At 34.7% G+C, this 22998-nt stretch overlaps 1 protein-coding gene across 2 annotated transcripts in view; it reads left to right on the top strand.

The window, feature by feature from the left end:
• Cds1 (CDP-diacylglycerol synthase 1) overlaps positions 1-22742 on the top strand; it is a 67139-nt gene extending 44397 nt beyond the window's left edge. Inside the window, exons 6-13 of one of the 2 annotated variants that reach the window (XM_046457681.2) lie at positions 3966-4024; positions 5980-6062; positions 7491-7578; positions 9994-10062; positions 12178-12330; positions 13928-14047; positions 15800-15903; positions 19802-22742. In XM_046457681.2, coding sequence (XP_046313637.1) covers positions 3966-4024; positions 5980-6062; positions 7491-7578; positions 9994-10062; positions 12178-12330; positions 13928-14047; positions 15800-15903; positions 19802-19931 — 806 coding nt within the window. In that variant the 3' untranslated portion in view covers positions 19932-22742. The remainder of the gene's footprint in view (positions 1-3965; positions 4025-5979; positions 6063-7490; positions 7579-9993; positions 10063-12177; positions 12331-13927; positions 14048-15799; positions 15904-19801) is intronic. The other variant, XM_058583421.1, reaches the window with a different exon arrangement.
• The last annotated feature ends 256 nt before the right edge of the window (positions 22743-22998 follow it).

Here is a 22998-nt window from a genome sequence, read left to right as displayed (position 1 = left end):
AACTAGAGCAGCCATATGTTTAGCAGTGATGGGTAAATGGACTTAATGGGTTTGACCCTTAATATCACCACCTTAGTATCTGTTTAGCCAAGTAGAGTGACACACATATTGTATTTAATAAATACTTTATTGGGCTTGGGATGTATGTAGCTTGGTGGTAGAACACACCAGCATGCACAAGACCCTGGATTTTATCCCCAGTGCCACAAAAAGAAAAAAACCAAGATTTCCCTTAATCTCGGCTGATATGATTAATTGATTTGTATGAAAATTTCTTGCATATTTATTTAAATTTGTTTGTAAACAGCTCGATTGTAGTTTAGTGTCTGAATAAAGGCCTACATAATACAGCATGCTTTTGCATTTATTTAATATGATGTTAGAAATTTTTGGAGTTTTGATTGTTTAGTGATTGGAATGAAAAATGTAGCCAAGTAAAAAATGAGGGAAGAGTTAGTGAGCTCCACTATTCATACCTGGGTTCATCTTAATGGCTATTAAAAAAAAAAAAACTTTATTTTTTCTTGGTATTTTTGTCTTTTCAACTAGACTTTGAACTCTTGAATACTAATACCTATCTTATTTATTTATTTATTTATTTATTTATTTATTTATTTATATCTGTGTCTGGCATATCATAAATCCTCAGTAATTTTTTTTTATTGTTTGTCTATTTTTCTGAAATTTCCTCAGCCTCATCTTTTGGACTTCTCAGTGCTTCATTTTTTCTGCCCACTTTCTTAATAAATCGCATTCTCTTTTGTTGTCCTTTGAATACACTTCTCTGTAGTCTATTAGACAATTGGCTCTTCCATAACCACCTGAGGAAATCCTTGATACTGGGCAATAGGATGTACACAATTGATTGTTGCAGACAATACCAGGCACAGTATTGTGTTCATGAGTGATGATCAGTAAGTGTAGTTAAACATGATTATGCATTCAGAACTATATATCAGGAAGCCCTTCCAATGAACACTTTTTAAATAAGATCTGTAATTTTAATTGGAAAAACAGCCATATAAATATCCTTTGCTAATTAGGGAAAAAATAAGACTGGACCTAAATGTATAAAATATTCTTCCCATAGATTTATTGAAATGCAACATACATAGGCATTTTTTATATTTAAAATAAAATGTTCACATGGCCATATGGTTACAAATGAAAATTATGAAGTTCATATATTAATTTAAAAATTTTATTTGTTCTTTTTAGTTATATATGACAGTAGAATCTATTTTGATATATTTATACAAACATGGAATATATCTTGTTCTAACTAAGATCCTAGTCCTGTGGGTGTGCACAATGTTGAAATACACTGGTGTATTCACATATGTACACAGGAAAGTTAGATCAGATTCATTCCATTGTCTTTCCTATTCCTGTCCACCCTCCCTTCCCTTCATTTCCACTGAACTTCGGTTCTTCCTTCCCACACCCCTTGTTGTGTGTTAGCATCCACATATCAGAGAGAACATTTGACCTTTGATTTTTTTTGGAATTGGCTTATTTCACTTAGCATAGTAGTCTCCAAATTCATCCATTTGCTGATTAATGTCATAAAGCTCTTCTTCTTTATGACTAATATTCCATTGTGTGTATGTTGTATGTATGTGTGTGTGTGTGTGTGTGTGTATTAATACTGTTCTTAGAGTCCAGTATTAAATCCCAGTAAAATCCCTCTTTTCACCCACCTCACTGAGAAACTATTTATCCACTTTCCTTGACTCATGCCATGGAGCAGCTTGGAAAGCAGCCAACTCTACACCTATTCTTCCTCATCCTCCCTCCTTTTTTCCCTTTAGAACCAGTTAAATAGATAAACTTTCAGCTTTCTCATCCTCAAAACCTCAGTGATGGTGGCCAGCAGGCAACTGATACACAGTGAGAATGAGCAGATACACCGTATCTATTTCTTTTGGGAGTTGGAGCGGCAAAAGCATGTTTTTTTTTAAAGTAATATTTAGCTTTAGATATGCTACGGAAACTTTATACATCCTTATTTTAAATCAAAGAAGTGTATGATCTTCATGTATACAGTAGTCAACTAATTATATCCTGGGTCAAGTAAGAGTGAGTTTCCAAGACTGTTTTAGGTAAAGTGTCCATTAGGAAAATATTGAATGATTCTGTTGGTGATTTTGTTGGAAGAAATGCTTAAGGGTAAAAAAGGCCATATGTTGTAGAGTTGTATTTGTGAGGAGATAATTCACATTTGATGATATTGAGAAACTCCCAGGGCTGTCGTGGGAGAGTTAGGGGATCTGTTGGACAGTAAAGGAGGTTCCAGCAGCACGTCCCATGTCTCTGCTTTTCCCTTTCCCCATCAGCCTTTGCACCAAGTCCAGTCTACATCCAACTTTAGCCATGGATCATTTGGCATAAATCAGTATAGAAATTACATTATTACTTGAGCTGCCTGACAAATCTACCTGCTATGGAAGAAAAACTTAAGAAAAACAATATTAGAAGGAGTCTTTTATAAGCTGGCAACTGCAATGCCATGAATTCCATGGTTTAGCTCTCACTGCATTCTTTGTCTCTCAGATAGCATAATGGCTTTCAGTTATTTTTCCACTCAAAAAATATTTGTTACTGTTGCAGTTTAGTTAAATGACTCTGTAGATGACAAATAAGAGGTAGGAACCTACCTGCTTCCTTTGTCACCCTCCCTTACACACTCACACATTTAAATTCAGTCTTGATCCAAGTTACCCATGGTTTGGTCCTTTCCTCCTCTGAGAACAGCAGCACACTCGCTTACTCTAGTGCGTAGTATTGCCTTGATAAGTGAATATGGATTTTCAAAGGACAGTGTTTTATTTTATATTGATGAGATCAGTTGATTATTCATTTTCTCTCTCAGGGAACCTACTCCAAAGATGTTGCAGAATACCTGACTGTTCATCTGAAATCAGACTGAATTTATGAGTTTATATGTTTTTCTCAGTACTCACCTCTGTTAAAAAGCATATTTAGCTGTCTCTAGAAATTTACCGACATATGGGTTAAGAAGTACTTCATATTCTCATTTTAGTATTTGATTATTAGATTCTCTTAATTAGGCAAGGATTTTTTAGTTATGTTTTCATTGTAATTAGGAATAGAAATATAAATTCAAATACTATTGGGAATCTTGAAATTATTAAAAGTACTATATTTTATTATAGCTATTATAATACGGTTCTGAGAAATTTTAAGTTTTAAATTTTATAATACGGTTCTTCACCTGAATCTTGCTAACATGGATTTCTGTGGACCCATATGAGTCTTGAGCCTCAGTAGGATCTGAGAATTACTTTAGCCCTGTGAGCCTTAGTAAATTAATAAAACCTTTTGTGTATTTTTTGATCTATAAAATGAAAATGATAATAGTATCTATATTATAGAAATAGTGGAAGAATTAAATGAGTTAATATGTGTAAAATACTTATACAAGAGTCTAATGTGTTCAATAGATATTAGCTTCCATAATAGTTATTATTAATTTCATATTGTATAGAGATTGAAAAGATTCTGTGCATATTCTTGAAGAATTGACTTTTTTGTTGTGATGGAACTCAGTACCTCTTACAAGCTGGGCAAAATCTCTATCACTGAGCTACACCCCCTGCCCAGTCTTGATGAATTGACATAGCAAATAAATTTTACTTAACTGAAATTCAATTGTTTTTTATATCCACATATTAGCAAGGGAGTAGTTTATTTAATTAATGCAAAAGAAGATGTGTATTGAATTTGTGCTGTGGAATATGTTAGGCACTTTGGAGATCGCAAGATTGTTTTCCTCAGGAAACTTATTTAAAATGCTTAATATAAGATAGTAGGAAAAATGGCATATGAGTAAGTTCCTAGGATATGCCTGGATGAGATGTAGGAAATTGGTTTATTTGGGCTCAGAGAATCTTATGCTTTGTACCAAATTGTACAGCAAGCACATGTTTTTTGTTCTCGAACAGGTTTCTGCATGTTTGTACTGAGCTTGGTGAAGAAACATTATCGTCTGCAGTTTTATATGGTGTGTATTAACCATTATTCTGTAGTCACTGTGTAATTTAAAACTTTACCTCTCTTTTTTCTGTAGTGAGGAAATAACAGTCTTTTGGTTGATGTCTTGCTTGAATGTCATAGATATTTCAATTTTGGATGACTATTCAACTTAAAAAATGAAATTGACAAGTATTTGAGGAATTAAAGTTTTTAACTATTCTCAAAATTTACTAAAAGCTTTTTCTAAATATTTTCAAAGACTGAAATTTAACAAAGTATTTGAATTCCCTAAATATGTAGAACTATGGAAAGTTTTCATAGACTCTTGGATAGTTGCTAAGTCTGAGAAGCATCTACTGTATTGTTTTGTGGAAATTATCTTTGTTTTCTTGCTGTTAATGTGAGCATAAAAAGAGCAGAGCATGTATTTTCTTGGTAGTTATAGTTAATGATAGAATTGTAGAATTCTATTTGACATAAGTTATTTGTTCAGTGAATCAAAGTCTGTTTTATGAAATTTGTCACTTTACATGATGAACTTGTTTTTATTTCCTTAAAATGTAGCCATTTATAACATTAAAATACAATGTAGTGTTTAGATGTGTGAATTCATGTATTAGTAAGGCTCATTTTAGGTGTGAATTATATTTCATTTTTGTGTTTTGCTTTTCTTCATCAACATACTGTGCTAATTATTGTTGCTAAGAAATTGTAGTATTTCTTACCTTTCTAATTTCAGGGGATCTGAGGAGTAAAATTCTTAGTGAAAATCTGCAAAGAATCAAGACAAATTAGAAATAATAGAATCTCCTGTGAAAAACAGTTCTCCCTTGGTATCCTCAGGGAATTGGTTCTAAGACCTCCGGGATACCAAAATCCACAGATGCTCAAGGGCCTTATATAAAATGGCATCTCATAGAACCTGTACTCCTTGTCCCAAATGCTTTAAATAGCCTCCAGATTACATAGAATACCCAACACAATATAAATAGTTGTTGTAGTCCATTATTTAGGTAATAATGACAAGATAAATAAGTTTGTATGTGTCCAGTACAGATGCAGTTTTTTTCCCACCAACTATTTTCAGTCTCTGATTGGTTGAACCACAGATGGAAGACATGAGTATGGAGAGACCACTGTGTAAATGGTGTCTACTGAAAAAAAAAATCAATCAGTTATGCATTTCAGAGAAACTAGTATAAAAGAATTGGGTCTTTTAAGCAGATAAAGATAGAATAAAGCAAAATAACAAATATAAAATACTGTTTTCTAAGATGAGAACTGGGTTTGTTAAAAATAAATCAAAATTTCAATTATTTTAAAAAATCATAAAGTCCAGTTAAAATGACAATGTTTATGGTACATAGAAATGTTAGCCTCTCTTGGTTCATATTCTACTCATAATGATTGTGCCAAAAGTCATCCATATAGCCATCTCTCAGGCCAGAAGGATAAAACATAGAGGCTTTTGAAAATTTGAAATTAAATACTGCCATTGAATAGACCTGTGAAGATCAACTTTCAAGTCTCAAAAGATGGAATTTAAGGGCTCTTGAATCTTTCTGGTTAGAATAATTCAAAGTTTGAATGATAAACTGCAGGGAAAATGGTTGCTAAAATTTTCATCACCATAGAACACTGCCATTTAAATGTTGTATATTTCTCATTATTATTTAAATCATGTAACTCTATATTATGGTTTATTTTTTATGTGTATTTTTAAATTTAGTAGTATATCTCACTGTTACTGGCATTCCAATTTGTATAAAACTAAAATTACCTTTAAGTGTTTTCATCACTTTAAGATTCTAGTAGGCAATATAATGAACATCACTTACTAACTGCATTTATTTTGTATGACCTTATCTTACAAATTTTGACCAAAATTCATGGCAGAAATTTGTGTTTCAAAATTTCTCTTGCTTCCTTGGCTGCACTGATCACTTGTGTTTACTAATTTTTGTGTCGTTGGGCTATTAACAGTTCGCATGGACACATGTCACTTTACTGATAACCGTTACTCAGTCACATCTTGTCATCCAAAATCTGTTTGAAGGCATGATATGGTAAGGGCACAGTATTATGCTGTGTTATGTTTATGTCTAGCCCTTTTGAAACTCTTTAACATTAAGCAGTGTTTTGCAGATGTCTACTAAAATGTTCTATCTCTTGTTTTACTGTTCCATTAAAAATTACTGAGCATTGCTTACTATTTGTCAGTTGAAGATAAAGTGAAAATGTTTTTTAAAATTCTAAATAAAATGCAGAAAGCCCTTCCAAATTACATTTTCAGATGCAAATAGACTATAATGTGACCTTTCACATACGATAGATTTTTTTATTTATTATTATTTTTTTATTGGTTGTTCAAAACATTACAAAGCTCATGACATATCATCTTTCATACATTTGATTCACGTGGGTTATGAACTCCCATTTTTACCCCAAATACAATTTGCAGAATCACATCGGTTACACATCCACGTTTTTACATAATGCCATATTATTGACTGTTGTATTCTGCTACCTTTCCTAGATTTTTGACAGTTTATTATTTACATGGAATGCAAAAAGAATATGGAAGTTTGCCTGTCAGCACAGTGTGCTGGAAATGCATGTTCTCTGGGTGGAAGTGAAGCTGGGAAGGTTTTCATTTGCTTTTATGTGGAAGTAGGTTTCCAGATTCTAGATGAATGGCATTGCTAGCTTCATAGCAGTGGCTTGTAGATTTGGAAAGTGTTTTTATTAACTAAAAATTAGTTGGAATAAAGAAATTTTGTCTTAAACCTATTTATTTAAAACCCATTAATTAAAATCTTTTATAGTTGTTGAGGTTTTTTAAAATAAATTTTACACCCTTTTGAGCATCATGCTTTTTTTTTTTTTTAACCAAGATTTGTATGTGCGCATGTGTGTTACAGACACTTGAAATCATTTATTTTAAAATGGTCATATAAACCTTTTGCTGGGGGACAGTTACTGAAGTATAAAGATTCTTTCCATTTAGTAGGGTTTACTGTGATTACAGTCTAAGATAAAAAGAATTAAAATTAATAATTGTTCCTGAAGAGAATTTGCATTAAGGGCTTGGTATAAATTAAGCAGATTGTACTCTATCTAAACAAGTGACTCATTTCCATTTTAAAAGACTGCTTTTCTTAAAAGAAATTTTATTTTTTATAACTTGTTCCTCATAAAACTAAAATTTAACTGTCCCTAGCTGTAGAAATTGATTATGTAATATTTTTGTTAGCAAGATTCTCTTACTATGTTAATTTATTTACAGATTTTTGCTCTGCTTAATTGCTAAATTAGCAAATTTAGTTGATATTTACTGCTTATACTAATAATGTTTTTGTTAAATGTTATGTTCTGGACTAGGCCACAGTGTAATCCAAAGCGTTATTACATTGGTTCATTATGAGTCATAACTTACATGAATATTTGCTATTTAATCATAAGGACTTTTTTCTGCTGACTTTTTTTCTTTAAAGGTTCCTTGTTCCAATATCAAGTGTTATCTGCAATGACATTACTGCTTACCTTTTTGGATTTTTTTTTGGAAGAACTCCTTTAATTAAGGTAATAGAAAAATGATATAAGCAAGCCATTCCTAAACTCTCCTTAAATATTAGCCCATGGAAACCGTTTCCAGCATCATGATATTGTTACACAAGTTTTGATTTCTGAGGTACCCTGACTTTCCTTAGCTGCACCTAGCAGCTGCAGTGGAGCCATATTTCCCACTAATTCCTTCTGGGTTCTTCACCAGCTACCCATTTGACTCCTGAGTAAGGACTGGACTCCATCATGTTTTCTCTGTATCTCATTTCTGCTCGTTTTTCTCATCAGTCGTTGGTGCAGTTCTTTAGCCCTCTCCCCAGGTTGTCTCCCCATGTTGTCTCTTTTACCAGACTTCCTAAAGCACCATCTTCATATGCTCTTGCCCATTTGTAAGTTTTTTTTACATCCAAATGCATTTCACAAAAGGATTTGGAGCTCTATAATAAAGTACTGACACAATGCAAGTAATAATAAAAGCTTAAGACAAGAGAAAGGAAAATACACAGGAACAGACCATGTTGTTTTGCCTTAGATTTGGATCTGTTTATGGGTAATGGAGGCAAAGAAAGAAATGAATTAAATTCTCTAGTTCTTATTTTGGGGAAGAAGGAAACAAACCAATATTTCATGGAAATGAAACCATTTTCTTAAACTGATTTCTTTATTTTTAAAAAAAGCTTTTCATGTCAGGGTTTCAGATAGAATTCACTCAGTTGACAATTTGGGCAAAGCATTCATTCATAGTCCCATAAATACATTACTTGGCTACTTTATTAGAGGGCAGTTTTGGAGGGCCTGAAACCATTGTTCAGATATAAAATCAGAGTGAGATAGGGTAGCCAAAGTGTTTCTGGAGAAATAACCATCAGAAAACCTTACGTAGACTGTACCCACTATAGGAGTATAGTCACAGCATTAGGCTGAGCCATAGGGATATGGCCAAGTAACGTATGTATCTTTCAAATGTCCCTAAAGCTACTGCAGCATAAGAATAAGTGTAAGTATTCAAGATGTCTATATAGGCTAGTTTTGGCTTAGGAAGCCTTCAGAAAGACTGTTAGAGCCATAGAGGGATCTCAGTATCCAATTTTTAAAAAAATTAATGATATCTTTTTAATTTTTTTAGAAGTAGATGCACACAATTCTTTTATTTTTATTTATTTATTTTTATGTGGTGCTGAGGATCTAACTCAGTGCCTCGCATGTGCTAGGCAAGCCCTCTACCACTGAGCTACAACCCCAGCCCTCGGTAACCAATTTGAAACATAATTTTGTCAGAATGGATTAGCAGTATAAGGTATCCTCGGTCATTGAGCAACTGACCTTTAAATTGACATGATATGAGTTCAACTTGATTTGATAAGCTATATTTAAACTAATTAGACACTTTTGAATTTGAGGCCACTCCTACTTAATGGCAATAACACAGGTACTGAATCTAAGAGAAGCTATATCCATCCCTTTTCTAAGGCAGAATTCTTTCCAGATTTGTTATGAAACCATTTCTGCCAACCATTTTTCATATTGCCCTTTTTGAACAACATGATAAGAAATCTGTAAAGAGCTCAGGTAGCTTTAGCCTGTAACCTGTTTCTATCCTCAGAAATTTCCCTTTGATATTTGGCTTCTGTTCTTGTTGTTCTAAATAAGTGATCATCACAAAGACCACCAGTGATCTCTTGATGATCAATCCCTGCACACATGTGGTGGTTATCAACATCTTGGGGCAGTATAACAGCATCCACTCCTCAGTGTGTTTCTCCTGCCTCTGCAACAACGAATTCCAGACTTTCCTCCAAATTTCTCTCCCTGAATGCCCCACTGACTAGGAAAACAATAGACAACATATTCCTTTCTTTCTGGAGATAGATTGTGAAAAAAGGGAGGAGGATATGTGAATACTTGGGGAAGTGAATACAGTATTTGGGGCCATGGATTATTTTACTATCTCAGAAAGAAATCTGTTGTGGATATTGCATTTTAGAAATATATGAAAATCTGGTATGCTACAATGTCATTGTTTTATTGTACTCAATTCTGTTTTGGCCAGTAGCAGGTCAACACATCTGACCAAGTGTGTACTTGGAATGAATATGTGTCATTCTTACTCCAAAAGAAGCGTACAAGTCATGGGATGACCATTTCAATATGGAGTTTATAGTTCTTTGTGAGGGAAAAAAATTAATTTGAGGCTTTTTAACAGAAACAGATATTCACAGCATGCTACACACGTTTGAGGGCCTACTATGTGTTAGATGCTAGTCAAAACATTTGCACAAGTAAATCAGGATCATAGAAAGAAGGAAAAAGAGTTAAGACTATTTCCATTAAGAAAAAAGGAAGGTACAGATGTGCACAGTATTGAGGAGAGCCTTGAACAGAGTCTGTATTTTGTGATGCAGTAACTTTTAAATTTTATTTGGCCTTTTTTAGTTGTCTCCTAAAAAGACATGGGAAGGATTCATTGGCGGTTTCTTTTCTACAGTCGTGTTTGGATTCATTGTGAGTTTTACTAGGATTTTTTATTTTATTTATTTTGAAAAACTGTGCTGAGTTTATTAGTCTATTTTAAACCTAAAAAATTAAACCACTAAATGTTAATAATGTACTTATTGAAACCTACTAAACAGAATCAGTACTGTACCCTAGTAGCTGTCATCCTGGCTGCATATCAGAACCCCCTGGGGACCTTAAACAAAATCTATTTCCCAACACAAGACTTATGTCTCAGACTTATCCCAGAATGATTAACTTCCACAAGGTGGTCCTGTGTTTAGCCAGATATAAGATCCACAATTGTTCTGTTGTGTTTGGGTAGTCTCTAATAGCTGTTCTGCTTGACGTGGGGATAGAGGTGCTGGGATAGGCAGTATCTTTGAGTAATAGCAGTGAGTGCAAATGATGTTGAAGAGCTCTGTCTTAACACATGCTGGTCAGTTGGCTCAGTGGGTGGTTCCTGCTGTAAGCCTAAGTTGCAGAAAAAAATACCTTAATTATGAATAATTAATATTAACTTTTAGCCATGAATAATGGGTATTTTTCATGTTTAAAAATTAAGTTTATGATTATGGTGTTCTCATTAAAAGATGACTAGTGAGAAATAATAAGGGTACAATAAAATGACTAGATACAAAATAAATGTACAAAAGGTTCTTGTTAGGAAGTTCAAATTTTTAAGAGTCTAGTCCCTGATAGTTGTCATTAATATAAAATATTGGAGATCCAGATATGAAGTAACTAATAACAACATGAAACTTCAAGAAAGAGTAAATATACAAATAAATGGAAATATGCCATTATCCTGGACGGGAAAACCACCATAATTCATCTGTTTAATTTCTAAGTTTAGTTTATTTTCAGTGAAAATTCCCATAGAAGCTGGGTGTAGTAGCTGCTTGGGAGGCTGAGTCAGGAACATTACAAGTTCAAGGCCGGCCTCAGCAACTTAGTAAGATCATGTCTCAAAATTTTAAAAATATGCTAATAAAATTATTATAAAGTTTTTGATATATTGATGAGGTAACAATTGATAAATGTAATAATGAAAAAATTTCCAATCCCATTTAGTGTTTATCAAAAAGCAAGAATAATCAAAACTTGAGGTAATACTATTAGAATTTGGTATTATTAAAATTAGACAATAGGAATAGCTCATATCATTGGAAGAAAATAAAGATGCTCCACAAGAATGTAATATATGACAAAATAATGGTTAATGAAATTACATATAAATTTTTAACCAAATGGTTTTGAGGAAACTGAAGCAAAATCAATTTGATCTGTTTCTAGTATCATATTTGAATTTCTTAAACCATTCTTAAATAATATAATGGGGCAAGTGGCTGTAAGAGAAATGAAAAAGAGAATAAACTGTTATCTAGCAATTAAAATTTATAATAGAATATTTTATTTCATGCATCTTCCACTTCCATGGCTAAGGACAACTAATTTAAAAAACTGCGGTGATGTGGCCAGGGAAAAGAACAATTAAGTCAGAGTTTTCTGGGTTGGTGAAGAACAACGAGACTTTTCACCATATTATTTGGTACAGTTTTCTTTGTAATTTTGAATTACTGGTTAATTATTAGTTGATAAAATTAATATAAGCTGTGTACAACAAACAACAGTCCTTTACTCTTCCTATATCCTTAAAATTCAGTCCTTTATATCTTTTTAGCTCCTATGATTAAATATCTGTATTTTTAAAAAGTAAGATTTTGCTATATTGCTTTTCTGAGTGTTCAAATCAGCTTCTCTTTTTCTTCCTTGCTACCCTACCTTATCCCTTCCTGTCACACCCTCACGCTTTGTGTGGTTGTACAGAGACCTCATTGCTTTGAGAAACTGTTTTGTTTTATAAAGGTCTTCCAAGACTTTTGCTGGGAAAATTATGACCTTCAAACTTTAAAAATATATAGCAGAGGGGTTAGGTATATACGTCAGTGGTAGAACACTTGCCTAGCACCTGCCATGTTCTGAGTTTGATTCCCAGCTGTGCTAAACAACAACAACAACAACATAGCAGAAAGTTAATATAGAGAAATTCTGGCATTTTGTGTGTATCTGTATCTGTATATCTATATTTAGGCAGTGTTTCATGAGTTCTTTGTTATTCAGGCTGCCTATGTATTGTCAAAATACCAGTACTTTGTGTGCCCAGTGGAATACCGAAGCGACATCAACTCCTTTGTCACAGAATGTGAGCCCACAGAACTTTTCCAGCTTCAGAGTTACTCACTTCCTCCCTTCCTACAGGCAGTATTGAGACAGGTAAGAGTAAAAGGTCAATATCACCTGGTTAGGAATCTTTTCTTTCAAAAAGTAAGCTTCCTCTAAAAGTGAGATTTAGGGTTGGGTATATAGCTCAGTTGGTAGAGTGCTTGCTACACATGCACAAACAAGGCCCTGGATTCAATCCCCAGCACCACAAAAATTTAAAAAATAAATAAATAAAAGTGAGATTTAGATTTTATGCATAATTTTTAACTTTGTCATATTGAAGTGCTTTTTATGTCTGATTATAATCAATAATATGCTCTATTCTCTTGTGATTTTTATAAACGTAAAATGAGTTAATATTGCAAATTGTATACTAGGAATGTATTTGCCTTATGATTTCATTACTGATGGTAATTATTTTGTGTGTATTTTTAAAATATTTTAAAATATTTGATAGATTTTTATAAAGCCCAATGAATTAGAAAGAGTTTTACATGTTACTTATATGAATTAACTCAATTTAAAACTCATTTAAAATTCATCATTCAAAAGAGCCCTTGATTTTTAGAGGACATTTATTACTACAGAAAGCTTCTCCTAAAAAAATGAATTTTCCTTCCAAGAGCACATTGCTACCATTTAAAGCATTTTTGAGGTGTCACATGGAAGGATGTTGATATGCTGTCCAGGAGAGCCCACCTGGTCTCTTATCAGGATTCATGTATGTTTGGCTAAACTGGGGGCTCAAGTGATGGGTGTGTGCACATGTGCATGTGTGTGTCTCTGAATCACTTTGTTTTTAACTAAAATCCATAATTTGTTAGTAGTAGATTAAACAACAAATTATTTCTTGACCGCTCAATACATGAATACCAAGAATTTTTTCAGTGTCCAAACCTCCTGTTACCTGCTGTAAAAGCATTTAATGCTGTCAATCTTTGGTCCCAGGTAAGACCGTTGCTTTGAGTACAGGTCCAAAAGGTCATGTTATCAAACACCTTTCTCATACTACACACATTATTATTTTCTATATAATTGTACTTAGGGAAGCAAAAGCTATGAGTTCAGAAAATAATTTGACTGCAGGATTCTCTTTTTATTATCTTTTCCCTAAATCTTTTGTAATTGTAACTGTCTTGCTGAAGCTCATTTTGGCAGTTCTTATTTTTGTGTTTCCATTGCATTATATTAGTTTCAAGAGAAAGAGCCAATTTTCCCCTTATTTCATCATAAGAAATTTAAGTGAAATAAAGTACAAAATTAAATTATATAACAAAAAAATAAAGTATTACTGGTGACAAAACAAAACAGAGGTAAAGATTAATGAAGCTGTATGCCCTACAACCCAATTGTTGCCACTGTTCTTGGATGAAACAGAAGGTATTGCACCAGTAGCAGGATTCAGTGTGCAGGTGCTTGGCAGTATGCTGCCGAGAAAACAGAGGCGCTGACTCAGTAGATGACAGAGAGCTTACAATGTTTTTCTTCTGTGATCTGTGAAGATTGTAAAAAGTTAACAAAAATATGGCATATGCTTTGAATTAGTGTTTATGTCATGGTTCCTAGATTAGGTGTTATTCTCAAATACAGTTTTAATGCAGATATTCCCAATATTGCCTTCCCTCTCCCTTTTTTTTTTCCTCTTTAGGAAACAGTGAGTTTATATCCTTTCCAGATACACAGCATTGCTCTTTCAACATTTGCATCTCTAATTGGCCCATTTGGAGGCTTCTTTGCCAGTGGGTTCAAAAGAGCTTTCAAAATTAAGGTATGTATTTAGATTCTTTGTTGTTAGTGAACATAATTAGAGAATATATCTTTGGTTAGAATTTGATCTCCTGTAGGTCTACATTAAGACCTTAGGCAAAAACTATTCCTCTAATTTGTTTTAACTTCTCAAAAATGCTGTCTGGCTGGTTAGAGTGTGTTCTTTTTGTTAGGCTTTGGCCATACCTTCCTAGTATATTTTTAAGTATCATGTCAGCCTCTTATAGAAATATCATGTTCCTTTAATGTTGGTATAAACACAGAATGTTATCCTTTCAAGTGTTCATCCAAAAATCTAGCCATCAATTGTCCAAAGTTTAGGGTTTTGCCAACCTCACTTGACAGAATATGCAGAAGAGCTGTTGGATATGTAACTATCATTGTGCTAAATTAGAAGTCATCACATTCTTTATGGGGAAGTGCAAATAATGAGTTGTTTTACATTTTGCAAACCATCTGTCCTATTACAGATGCTCAGCTCTGAGCTTTGCTATTGCAGCGTGAACACCCCTACCCCATAGACAATGTTTCCATGAATGACTGTGGCTGGGTTTTACTAAAACTTTACAAAACAGGTGTGGGCTGAATTTGGTCTGTGCAACCTAGTTTGCTGACCCTGCTCCTGATACTTGAAATCACCCTATGTTTTGTTTGGTTAAGATAGAGCATCAGGGAAGTGATGTTATCTCAGTCTCCCTCATGTGGTTTCACTAAGTTAAGGTGGAAATGTATGCCATGAAGGGTTAGGGAATAGGTTTTGAAGGTGGGATGGCCATGGAAGGCCTCTCTGAGAGGTGGCATCTGAGAAGAGAAGGAGAATAAATCCTGCAGAGAAATCTAAGGCAGCCACACAGGATGAGTACCTTGCAAAGGTTTCTAACCATCTGCAGAGTAGTATTGAGTTGCTGTGGTTCTCTTATGCTTCACTTGGTAGGGAAGAGAAGGAAGGAAGTAGATAGGCAAAAATTAACCAAAGAGTTCTTCAATAATTGTTTTAAACAGAGAAATTTTATAGTTAATATGGTATTTGTTTTAATGGTCTCTAGTCCAAGAGTTCTCATTAAATGGCAAAATATTTTTTGCATGTCTGAAATGAAGGTATGATTATGGTTGGCATTTGTATGTTTTTAGGTTACTTGAGTGAGCTAGAGCAATTGGGTATTTCCATTTCTTGGGTGCTTAGACAAGTCAGTTTGCAAAGGCTTATTACTCATCCTCTCAATTTGGCCACTTAATGGACTAACTAACGTGTCCCAGATGAGCTAGCTGCTTTGATTTTCTTTTTACCTCAACACTAAAAAAGAAGAAGAAATATTTATCATAGAAATAAAATGTTTATTTCAGAATAAGAACTATTAGAATAAACATGAGTTAGAACCAGTTGTACATCTGTCAACCACATTAAAATATTTCACAAATCACTTCTGGCTAAACAGAAGGAAATTAGATTAGTAATAGCTGATATAATATTTAGAAAATTTTCTTCAATGAAAAGAAGTTAATGCTAGATTTAATTAATGATTAATCAGTGTTATTTTGATGCTTTGGGTCAATTCAGTAATTATTCTAAATTGAGCACGTATTTGAAAGATATAGTTTTAATCTGTTGGAAGTGATATAATAAATTTGTAATTAGTGAGAAAATTTAATAGTATTTTCTTTATAGAGTCCATGGTGCCAGAAAGACACTTACAGATAAGAATTTTATAGTTTTTGTTTTCAAATTTGTTAATGTATTTGTTTGTTTCTAAAGGATTTTGCAAATACCATTCCTGGACACGGTGGGATAATGGACAGATTTGATTGTCAGTATTTGATGGCCACTTTTGTGCATGTGTACATCACGAGTTTTATAAGGTATTTTACATTTTAAACTTTTCATTACATGATTATTTTGAGTTTTCATTTCCATGAACAGTACATTAGTTTGAATAAGTTAACTTTTTCTGTCACTGATAATCTATCATATCAAAGTGGCCTCTAAAGCTGTAACTCTGAGGAGTGTGCTTAAATTGTCATGTTTTACATATATTTGAGCAGCTAAAACAAAAATAGATGCTGGGGTCCTTCACAGGACTAAGTTAAAGATCCAGTTAATGTGATTGGTACTGAATTTGGAACATCAGGAGATTTAATTTCTCAACTGGGCATTACAATGATTGTGAATACCAAGAGTTAAAAAGAAAGAGAACATAATTCATTCAGGCCACTGATTATTACTTGAGTGTCTGTTATGTGTTGTAGAATATTCTAGCATGGATATAGCAGAGGAAAAAATCAAACCAAGTCACTGCTCTCAGAGATTTTTGTTGGGAGGTTGGAGAGAGAAGGGTCAGAGATGGACAATAATAAATATAGCTTGTTAGATGTTGTAAGTACCATGGAAAAAACAAAATAGTTGTGTGTGTCCTGCATGGTGTTGCTATTTTTTATTTTTGTTATTAAACCATAATGATTTAAATCAGTCCTATAGTGCCAGTTTGGTGTATGAAGGCTAACCACGTCAATCACATGTTTACTTTATTTTTTGTGGTCTCAACTGGGTTCCCAGGAGGCAGAACACTTACTCATAGCACCTGAGTCATAGATAATATAGACATCCTTCACAGAATTGTTTAGCAGAAAACTCATAGAGATCCCTGAATACATATTTTAAATATATACAAATATATTCTTCTTACCCATTGTAAGAACTTTTGTATTAACTTTCTTTTTCTTTTGTGCTGGGGGTGTATGAGTGGGTGGGGGGTGTTGTAGCCTTACTAGGATTTTTTTTTAGCATTTTAAAAATTTCCAATTAGTTATACATGATAATAGAACGTGTTTTGACACATCATACATAAATGGAGTATACCTTCTCATTCTTCTGGTTGTATATGATATAGGATTACACTGGTCATGTAATCATACATGCATATAGGGTCATAATGTCAGTTCATTATATAATCCTTCCTACCCTCGTTCCCCCTCCCCTCCCTTCACTCCCCTCTGTCTAATACAAAGTACCTCTATTCTTTCCTAGTGCCCCCCACCCCCCACCACTTATTGAGAATTAGTTTCCGCATATCATAGAAAAAATTCGGCCTTAGATTCTTTGGAATTAGCCAGGTGCTCTTCAACAGATGAATGGATAAAGAAAATGTGGTATACATACACAATGGAATATTACTCAGCCTTAAGGAAAAATGAAATTATGGCATTTGCCAGTAAATGGATGGAGCTGGAGAATATCATGCTAAGGGAAATAATTTTAATTTAATAATTTAATAATTTAATTTTAGCAATTTCATTACTCTTTCAAAGAATCAACTTATGGCTTTGGCAGTTTCATTTTTCATTCCTTTACCTTTTTTTAAGGTTCATTGCTGTTCTTTTCCAGCTTCTTGAGGTAAAGCCTTACTTATCAATTTTTAGGCATCTGGTCTAATATAGCCATCTAAGACTGTAAGCTTCCTTTTCTTTCTCCCCCTTATACAAGTATTTTCAATATTCAGTTATAAATATTTTATGTTTTTTAGTATTAATATCTTCTTTGACACATGATTATTTATAAGTAAATTGGTTGGTTTCCAAACAAATGAGCATTTTCTCATTCCTTTATTGATGTCTGCTTTAATTCCACGGTGGTCAGAAAACAAATTCTTGATGATTTCAGTGTTTATTTTTTGAAACTTGCTTTATGGCCATATAGTATTTCATCTACTCTGATATGTATTCTATTCATACATAAAACAGATGTGAGTTTTGCAGGTTTTATATGTTTTTTTTGTATGTTAGGTGAAGTTTAATAAAGTCTTTTTTTTTTTTGAGCAGATTATTCTATTAGTTCCTAACAGAGCTTTATTAAAATCTGCTGTGATTAAAAGTTTATCCTCTTTCTAGTTCTGTCAATTTTTGCATTATGTATTTTGAGCTTGCATTGTGTATATACAAATTTAGGATTGTCATATTTAGGATTGAATGGATCCTGTCTCATTATGTAATGCCCATTTTTACTATTTGCCTTAACTACCTATTTGTTGGCTCTCAGGATGGCCAGAGCAGCTTTCCTTTTGTCGAGTTTGCATGGTATTTCTTTGTTTATCCCTTTATGCTTAGCATTCTTTTATCCTTCTTTTTAGTGGTGTTTTTCTCTTCCTAATTTGTGGCTGAATTTTTTGTTTGTGTCTCTTTTGTGGTTTTTAATTAATGTATTTTTTTGTAACCCAGTTGACAATCTTTGTCTTTTTAATTGGAATATTTAGCCTATTTATATGATATCTATTTGCTAGTATATTTGAATATTAGTCATTAGTGGTAAAATCCTTAGACTTCTTCATTTTCAGAAGGTGGCAGCTTTATAACTTTATAACTCGTATTCTTTAAGAAAAATCTGCTCTTCTTTTAGTAGAGAGAAGTCACGCTGAGCCCTGTTGTCCACCATCTGAAAGCAAATATTTAGACAATTAGAAATGCATCAATGGTGCCAGGGTGCAACTGGATGGGAGCACCTGCAGGCGGGATTTAGCATTTAGCTGAACTCACTGAAATAAAATAGCCTGCCTTCTCCCTGTGGGCACCGAATCTGGGTGTGTACTATGCAGGTACTAAATCTTTTGAAGAAATATAATAAGCCAAGCTATGTCTTGACTTGAGTAGCCTGGCTATGAGAGGTATTTGGCCACAGTTCTTTGGCAGATGAACTGAGCCACATGCAAGAAGGTGACCCATGGGATGGCTGATCTGGATTGTTGTGCACTTTTTTAATTCAAAGATTCCTAGACTAAGATTTCCTCTACTCATCCTCCTTGCAGTACTACTGTATAGCAGATATTTTTTTCTTCCTGGGATTTTTACTTCCTTTAACTCTATTTAAACAATTCTTATTGTAAAATACAAATTTACTTACCCATGCAAATGTCTTTCTCAAAACTCGGTGCCATTCCCCATCTTAGTCTTGCTTTTTCTAATTTGACTTTCCTTATAACTGTCCACAAAAAGTAAGCTATATTCTCTATTTCAAATGGATAGTGAGAGGTGCAAAAAAAAACCAATACATATAAGGCTTGAATTAGACTCGTTCCCGACAGACTAGTGTTTTAAGATCTTTAGTTTATAAATGGATTGAATTCTAGTGTCCCAGCAGCCGCAAATCTCAATCCCATGACCACAGTAGTGTCCCAGGAAGGTCATGAGGTCAGAGTTCTCCCCTGAACTCATCTCACCCCAAGTGCTCCACAGAAGAGACTAACAGAAGAGCTGGGACCAGGACCTCAGAGGAGTTTACCCAAAGGGAGCCCCTTGAGAAGGGAATGCTGCACTGGCTGTGTATGCATGTGACAGAGCAGGGCTCTGTGTGGTGACAGCAGTTCCTTGGCTCCTTTCTTCCCCACAAGGACTGTGGTGGGCCAGGTGACGGGGGCGGGGCTCTCCTCCGTCTCAACCTCCTTTCCCATACAGCAAGTAACACTTTAATTTTGCTTGCTACATTGGGGTTTGCCTCAGACTTCTTTGAACTAAGGCTCTCAGTAGGGACTTTGGTGCTGTGCACAGGACTTTGGATTCTGTCTCTTGAATATCTGTAGTCCCCTTGTTTTTATTTTTTCCTCCCCTTGACACAGACATTTAGACATTAAAGTGAAATCAAGAGCTGTTTTAGTTCTGTAAAGACTGCTGCTCTACACTGTGAGGAATGGATTATCTTAAATTATGGATATGTGCTTCACTTATCTCTACTAAAATCACCTGAATGTTGTCTTCTCTACCTTATCTTTAGGGGTCCAAATCCCAGCAAAGTGCTTCAGCAGTTGTTGGTGCTTCAACCAGAACAGCAGTTAAATATATATAAAACCCTGAAGACTCATCTCATTGAGAAAGGAATCCTACAGCCCACCTTGAAAGTATAGCTGGATCCAGAGAGGGGAGGACTGACAAGAAAGAATTCTGCAGAAAAGCACTGAGAGATGAAATCTTGTAACTGTACAGAAAAATGGTTGAAAATGCAATAGATTGACATTTTACAGGCATGAATGTTGGTTCTCTGAAATTACTGTGAATATTTAACAAACACTTACTTGATCTAAGTTGTGAAATAAGTAGCAAATTGCCAGCAAAATATCCTGTACTTTTTCTAAGATGTATTTTCTGATGTTAACTTCCTTCCCCTTACTTGCTGGGTTTCATAATTTAAAAGACTTGTATTTTAAAGAGTCAAACACTATAAAATAAGTAAATCGAGGCGATCTTAAGATTGCACCTGGCAGTGGGATCTTTTGCACAAATGTTCACTTTTGCACTTGGAGCTACTCTTTGATTTTAACAGAGTATTGTTTGTAAGGCACACCGGGGAGTCCGCTCTGCTTCTCAGTCTGAAGTATTTTCTGAAGGGCTGAGTTTGATGGGGGGAAAATGATTGTCTACTTTTCTTTTTTTTTTTTTTTTTCCTTTCTTTTTTTGGTGGTTGTTTTGGCTTGGTTTTCTGTTGCTGGGGAGTGAACCAGGCCTTGCACATTCTAGATTCTAGTCATGTGCTCTAGGATTGAGTGACACTCCAGCCTGACTTTCCACTTTTCAAAGAAGTAATCATTTTCCAGGAGAAAGCATTCTGCTTTTAGGTAGGTTCAAACTTCAATAGAGGGAGGATTAAATTTCTGCCATTATTTGTGTGTTTAAAAAAAGCACTCCACTTCTGATAAAATTATTTGGAAAAACACAGCCTTACAGAAACTTTCCAAGAGAAACAAAGGAGATTTCTGCCTGAAGAACACAGTGTTCGGATCCTCCTCTGCAGATGATCTCAACGGGACTATAGTTCAGGAGGCAGCTTCTAAAACAGTGCTGTGTGGCCTGAGCCCCCTCTTGGTCGAGTTCTCCGCTTTTTTCTTGTTTCCCTGTGAACTGATTTTGCTAAGGTGTGTAGTGGTAGGCACACAGCAAGGTCAGTGCTCAGGGCAGTGAGTGGTGTGGTAGCCAAAGCAGAGGAGGGGATGCTTAGCTGAGCAAGGCCCGTAGGAGGGGGCCCCTGATCCTATGTTTTGGGTACCTCCTTCCAGATCTCCAGTGAAGCCCTTCAGAGACTTTTCTAAAAAGAAGGAAGAAGACTCAGTCCCATGTCAACTCCCTGGGGGTGGCTAACCTTTGTCCCATTGTTCTTTCTCATCATGTCATAAAATCTAAGGACATCAGCTGATTATTTTTTCTCGTAAGAATGAAAATCAAGTAGAAGTGATTGCCACCAAAACCAAAAAGCACACGAATGCCAAACCATTCCTTTGGTGGGCTGGACACTGTAAGCAAACAAAAAAGAGTAAGTTTCTTTTCCTTGGACACAAATAAGCTCCTATTGTGTGCTCCCTACAGCCATATTTAATGTATTGAACTGTCAGCAATAAACCTGCACAAAGAGCCCAGTGCTCCTGGTCAAATGTTCAGAGGGGAGATAGAGATCTATTTTAAAGAATGTTTTGCTAATGAAAAGTAAATATTTTTGTTTAGATCAAAAAAAAATTCCATTATTTTATATGTCCACGCTACTGCTATATTTAAAAGACTATAACTCTGCCTGGGTTCCACACGTGGACCCGCGCTGTCAGCCTCATGGCATACCACAGGGATGGCAGAGGATAGAGCACTTGGCACTAAGACCCTCAGGGTTGGGTCTGGTGTCCACTTAGCTGATTCACCACTGCTGCACGTGTTCAGTGAGCATTGTGTCTGTCACACCACTCTACAAAAACTAGAATTGGCACTGAAAGGGTTATTACAGGAGGGAATTATCACCTTTAAAATCAGGCCACCTACATATTGATTTTCAGTACTCTTGCATTTATTTCCCCCACTAACAGCACCAAATGTTGATCATCAAAAATGTGAGATACAACAGTTTAGAAAACAGAATGAAAATTTTGCGATAGGAATTTATGTTGAAAATTTGACCTTTACACAAGTAAAAACTCCTTGAAGATTCACAAAGCCCTCCGCATTTTTATTTGAAGTACTTGATGAGGCATTGCAAGACAGAATTATGAGAGCATCACTAAATACATGTATTACAAAATCAATATCATTACAAAGTGTGAAGCTGGAAACATTTCGGGTCACAGTAAAAGCTTTTCTCAAATAAACTTTTAGATTTGGGTGTACTTTATTCTTTATGTAAAAAGATAAATTCTTAAAATTTTAACGGAGCTCTAAAGATTAACCTTTGTAGTGTACTTTTATAGCATGTATATTCAAACTATATATTTTAGCAGAAGATTGCCATAAAACCATGACTTTGGTCATTTTTGTATTTGCACTGGGAAGAGGGCTAAAATTCCAATGTAGCGATGTGGCGGTGGAAAAATGGAAAGCTGGGAACTTCTTTCACAGCAGTGGCCAGTGTTCCAAAGTGGCCATTGGGGAAGGTAGTCCATTGTACTCACTGCTTGACTTTTTTACCTGTGGGATGCGATGTTTCCTCAATGCTTTCTCCCTTGTGGTTGGTGGTGCTTATACAGTGACTGAGAATACAAAGACCACCTGCCCCCCCTTTTCATTTTTAGTATCTCTTCATTTGCACTTTGGTTTGAACAAAGATAGTGTCACCTTGTTCAAAGAAAAGGACAAGGTACAAACAGTGTGTATAGACTGTATATAGGTGAAAGTTGTGTGTCAATCAGTTCTCTGAATCTTTTTACTGAAACAGATAGGGAAATAAAACTTCAATCACATTTTGACTCTGTTGTGCCGTTTTCTCATTGAAGCAGAAACATTCATTCATTAAACTAGTGTTCACAAAATTGTGACAGATACGCATAAATTGTGTATGAATTCTACCACTCACGCCTACGGTGACATCTGCAGGGCGAGAGAAAACCGAGTTCTGGTGAGGGGACAGCTGTGTGTCTTCTTAATAGAATACTGAGCTTCTGTGTGCCAGAGTTTGCCATTACACACTTGTTTTTGTGACTCTGAATAATGTCTAGGACTTCA

This window comes from Marmota monax, unplaced genomic scaffold, assembly GCF_021218885.2.
Source record: "Marmota monax isolate L192 unplaced genomic scaffold, Marmota_monax_Labrador192_F-V1.1 WCK01_AAM20220418_F8-fsc00128, whole genome shotgun sequence".
NCBI lineage: Eukaryota > Metazoa > Chordata > Mammalia > Rodentia > Sciuridae > Marmota > Marmota monax.
This window is presented reverse-complemented; position numbering and strand designations above follow the sequence as displayed.